This window comes from Mesocricetus auratus, unplaced genomic scaffold, assembly GCF_017639785.1.
Source record: "Mesocricetus auratus isolate SY011 unplaced genomic scaffold, BCM_Maur_2.0 Super-Scaffold_100013, whole genome shotgun sequence".
NCBI classification, from domain to species: domain Eukaryota; kingdom Metazoa; phylum Chordata; class Mammalia; order Rodentia; family Cricetidae; genus Mesocricetus; species Mesocricetus auratus.
The window spans coordinates 390,381-395,581 of record NW_024429196.1 but is presented as its reverse complement, the minus strand read 5'-3'; the positions used below and the strand labels follow the sequence as shown (position 1 = coordinate 395,581).

The 5,201-nt window shown below is 44.1% G+C and overlaps 1 protein-coding gene across 1 annotated transcript; it reads right to left on the bottom strand.

Moving 5' to 3' along the window:
* Nucleotides 1-3,888: 3,888 nt before the first annotated feature.
* LOC121143458 (60S ribosomal protein L6) lies at nt 3,889-4,819 on the bottom strand. The gene has a single exon (XM_040755246.1). The coding sequence runs from the start codon at nt 4,805-4,807 to the stop codon at nt 3,938-3,940; it is 870 nt and encodes a 289-aa protein (XP_040611180.1). The 5' UTR covers nt 4,808-4,819; the 3' UTR covers nt 3,889-3,937.
* Nucleotides 4,820-5,201: the final 382 nt, after the last annotated feature.

The window sequence follows — 5,201 nt, the reverse complement described above, 5'->3', positions numbered from 1 at the left end:
GGAAGGGGGACACAGACATTCATATTACAATAGTTAGGTTACTGTTTAATCCTCATAGCTCCCTAAAAGGTAAATACAGCCACTGTCCTAGAAGAATGGCGAAGAAGGAGGTTCCCACCCTTTTATCTGTTTTGTTCATCCTCATCATCAAAGTGCATGACACATGGTATGAATTTAACACATTTAAATCCAACTGTTTAAAGGGTGACCTCAGCATTGTACAACCCGTGAAGGTGGAATGCAGTGCCACTTCAGTCATCAAGCCAGGCAGTTCTAGAACTGGAGCCAACATTTATCTGTTGCCTCCTGGTTATTTCATAGTTTTGAAAGCAGCAGTGCTTCTCATGCTTGTGATTTACGTTTGGCAAAATGAAATGCTAGTTTTGGTGGAGATTCCTTGCTGGAAAATGAGGGCAGAAGGAAACTGTGAGATCACACACAGAGGTGGTTAAACAGGGTCACAGGCGCTTCCTGCCAGTTGAGTGAGCTGCAGCCTGCTGCTACAGGCCTTGCAGGCTGAGAAGTTCCTTTCAGAGACCCCTGTGCCGCTGAAGCCAGGATCTCTTCATTGCAGAATGGAACTGTAGAGGGGCCAATGAGTCAGCATGAACCAAGGTTTGGATTTATCAAAGGAAGGATTTCACAAAGATTTAAGCATGGTGAGTTAGTGAGAGAAAGGTAGCCACTTGCCACCAGGCCTGACAACCTGAGGTGATCCTGGGGGTCCACATGGTAGAAGGAGAGTGCAAGCTGCTGTGTTGTCCTCTGCCCTCTACAAACATTACACACACACAGGCTACACACACTACAGTAATGCTCTCTCCTTCTGCACACACACACACACACACACACTACACAAATAAATAGTAAAAATTAAGACAAATGTCATATTTAAGTGTCTTTAAAACAGTTTCCTACATATATGACGTTGGTAGCTCTTTGTCTACAATGTTCAATGGAAAATGTCTTGGTCCCTTGCTTTGTCCCCTGAGCTTCTATTTACTAAATGTGCTTGTATGGTGGTTTCTGGGGTAGCTTACAGCTTTGCAGGCAGATAAGATAAAAATTTCTGAAAGGTCAAAGGACTCCTTAAATGGGTCAGAAGGAGGCCCAATGTGGTTTGACTGGAAATGTGTTTAATGATATTGTGAAATTTTATCAGAAAAAATGTATTATTGTCTTTGATAGGTGGCTTGGAAACCCTTGGCCAGAGACTCTTTGCAGGTTCCTTTAAGCTCCATGTCTACCCACTTCATTATCAGTTGATTGGCATGAATGCAATTGTACTGTCATGTGAAATTCATCATTATTTTATGCCTGCTATAGGGAATTTTGCCTTTCTAAGATTAATTTTCAGGCTTTTGTAGAGCAAGAATGGATGGATATACAGGGTGGGTGCTGGTTTGACCATGATCACCATTCATTCTTGTTTTTTCCTTAGGAGGCCCATTAAAATGATGTTTCTTGTAAACAAAACAAAACTTTTAGATATTTCACTTTTAAATCCTTCCTTCTTTCTTCTTCTTCTTCTTCTTCTTCTTCTTCTTCTTCTTCTTCTTCTTCTTCTTCTTCTTCTCTCTCTCTCTCTCTCTCTCTCTCTCTCTCTCTCTCTCATTTTCCCCTCCACTAAATTAATTTTCCTAAAATAGCAATTTTCCTCTAAAGCTAAAAAATCCTCCAAAGCTCCTACTGGCTTTAGGATAAGGTCCAGGTTTTTCAACCTGTCAATGTAGGTCACCACACTGTGGTAGCCCTTCCCCACTGGAGTCCTTCCTTGTTCCTGGTGTCCTCACTGTCCTCTAAACATGTCCAGTTCATTGCTGCCTGGCAACTTTCACTCATGGTCAATGCCAGAGAGAATGTCCTTTTTCCAGCACTCCCAGTCTCTGTCCCACCAGTTTTTCTCCCTTGAGTTCATGCCCATGTCTCACTATGCTTCTCCAGGGACAAGAACTGATTCCCTTCCAGTGACCTGACTGGTATGTGAGTGGAAGGTACAAGTAAAAATCTTCCCTGTCTGACACAGGCCAATTCCCTCTGCAGGTAACAGAGGTCGACCAGAAGGTTAAAATGTGCAGCTATTCAGCTTGTTTTATATACTTCATCTCTGCAGCACAGGGGCTGAATGCCTGAGCCACTCAAGAGAGGAAAGGTTCATTTAGTGTCAAGGTTTCAAAGGGTTTCAGTCTTTCACAGTGTGGCAGGCATGGCAGAATGGCTCAGTCCACAGTGGTGATGGAAGCTTGAGGTGGTGTCTGCTTGTTTGGTGGTAGACTAGGAAATAGAAAGAGCAAGTAGGAACCAGAGATGCAACTTTCAAAGGACCACTTCTGGTGACCTTCTCCCATCAGCTAGATCCTACCTCCCCCAACACCACAACCTTCATATCACAAGCTGTGGGAAAGAAGTTCAGCGTTTACAGCAAGAGCCTGTGGTAGGTGGGTGGGGGGGATCTTCAGATTCAAACCTTGGCAGATGTTTTCTGTTTTCAATATTTAAGTGTCTCTTCAGATCCTAAGTTTGAGATCTGCCTACACTACAGAATAAAACTGTGTTTTAAGCAATAACAACAATAACACAGAGAGAATTTGGACTTATTCATGGCAGTCAGTATAATATATAATATAACTAACTTAAGGTATTATCCTTTATCCTAGTTAACTTCAGTTGTCAATTGACACAGTCTACAGTAATTTGAGAAAGTCTGCCAGATCAGACTGGCCTATGGCCATGTCTGTGATGAACTATGTTGATTGATAATTGATGTGGGAGGGCCCAGCCCACTGTAGGCAGCGCTATCTCTAGGTAGATAGGCCTGTGCATATAAGAAAGTTAGTTAGTGAGAAAGCAGCATTTCTCTATAGTTATGCCTTAGTTCCTGTACCAGCTTCCCTTACTGATGGATTATGACCTGGGAGTGTAAATAGAAATAAACTCTTTCCTCCCCAAGTTGTTTTTGGTCATTGTGTTTATCATAGCAAGAGAAAACCAAACCAGAACATACACAAAGTCTCAATTTAGATAGATTATAGAAGGCACATTTAGTAGTTGCCCTGTAAATGGAAGTGGACAGTAAACAAATGAGAACCTTTTCAAATTCTTACATTCTGAAAGACAAGTCTGTGCACCTACGGATGCTTCCACAGTCTACTCTCTTGGCAGAGAATCCTGACCCAGCTGGAAAGCCCCAGTATCCTGTTCATCAAGCAAGGTAGCCCCAGTGTTCTGTCCAGCAACCAAGGAAGAAAAACCAATCAGGCACCCATGGCTGGCTCGCTGTCTGCCGTATGCTGTGCTCCACTTCCTGTGTAGTGGGGCTCACTATTGCCTTCGTTCTGATTGAGGAAACTGCAATTGTAGGATACTGTTAGGAACTCCAGTCTCTATGCCAAGATAAACAAACTAGCAATTACCATGAATGTTGGAAAGTTCCCTGTGTTGGGAGAATTACATGTAGTGAGGTGTAAAGTGCTTGGGATTGCCAAAACTTCTCCTCAGAGCCTGATACCCAGAGCCACAGGCAACAACCATGCAGCTTCTGCATTACACAGAGCCCTGCTAGCTTCAGAGCATCACACATCTGTATTTTCATTGTGACAAATTCCTCAAGATGTCAGTGAAGTGTCTCATTCTAACCAAAGCAGTGTATTGCAACAACCGCCAACAACACAAATGAGATATGTTGAGGAAGAGTGCCTTCCCTAATTTGTGCTCAAGCATTAACTTTGCAGGCTGGAAAGGTCAGTGGGGGCCATCACAGCTTTAAATCATTAACTCTCTCTGCTGTCTCCTATCTGGCTCAGCTCCCAGCCTGGATTAGCAAGACTACTACGATGGTCTCCATGGCAGTGTGTACTTCATATTTCCCCCACTTGACACAAGCTTTTGTTTTTTTTTTTTTTAACATATGAAGCTGTTTAATTAGGTTGATAGCAATTTAGAAAACCAGTTTGTGAGGATACATCCCATTTGTCAGAGAGAACTGAGACCTCAGGTAGCCCTGGAGCTGAGGAACAGCTTTGATCTTTGGCAAAAGCTGCGAGTCCACGGTTTTCTGATCTGCCTTGCGCTGCTCTGTAATCTCATATTTCTCCTTCTCTGTGTCGAAGATCTCGCCCTCCTGGTGCCTGGGCTTGCGCAGCTGCTTCTTCTTGAAGTAAGCATCAGTCAGGTGTTTGGGGATTTTAACCTTGCTGATATCAACTTTTGTAGAGGTGGCAATGACAAATTTCTGGTGTGCTCTCCGCAGAGGAACTCTGTTGAGGGCAAGAGGTCCTGTCACAAGTAGCAAGCCGCTGTCCAGCTGCTTCAGGAAAACTACCCTCTTGCCCCTGTGGTGCCCGGTGAGGATGATCAGGACAGTCCCTGGAGTGATGCTGGCACGCAGCTTTCTTACATGCTGACTGAAGGGCTTTTTGCCATGGCTCAGCAGCTTCCGAGGAACATCTTCAGTAGGGTAATACCTGGGCATTTTCCGAAGCTTAACCACCCGGGTTCCGCCATTCTTGTCACCACCAACCGGTTTAGTGACAGTAGCAAGGACCTTCTCCTTTTTCTTCTTTTCAACCTTGGTTTTTGCGGCTGAATATTTCCTTTTGTACAGGGCCTTTCTGGAGTACATAGCAGATCGGGAGTACCTGCCAATCCCTCTAACCAGGACAGGGTTCCGGCTGCAATGGGGCTTCCCCTTCTTGAGCTTCTTAACTTTAGGGTCACCCTTCTTGGCTGCAGTGGCATCACCGCCAGCCTTCTTGGCTGCTGGTTTTTTCTCTTTTGTGTCAGGCTTCTCTGCCTTTTCACCCGCCATCTTGCAAGATGGGCAAGCTTTTGTTTTTGTTTGTTTTAATAAAATGCACACTGACTAAAAGGCAAAAAAGCTGGTGAGAATATGTGGGATCTGTTGAGGGATATTATTGTAAGTTGTGTTACTTTTGTTCATGCTGCAGAACATTTGTTTAATGATGCAAAGATGTGTTGCCTTCTTTTATGTTGCATTTGTTTAACTCCATGAGGTTGTGTTACTTTGCCTGTCTAAAATACCTAATGGTCTAACAAACAGCTGAACGGACAATAGCAAGACAGGAGCAAGGATAGGCTGAGCTGGAAGGCAGAGAGTATAAATAGGAGGAGCGATCTGGGAAGAGGAAAAAAGAGCAAGAACAAGGAGAAGTGGGCATGGGCACGGGGGGGGGGGCAGTCCC

Excerpts from the sequence above, each read along its gene's own strand:
- LOC121143458 (XM_040755246.1), bottom strand. The coding sequence starts at position 4,807 with ATGGCGGGTGAAAAGGCAGAGAAGCCTGACACAAAAGAGAAAAAACCA.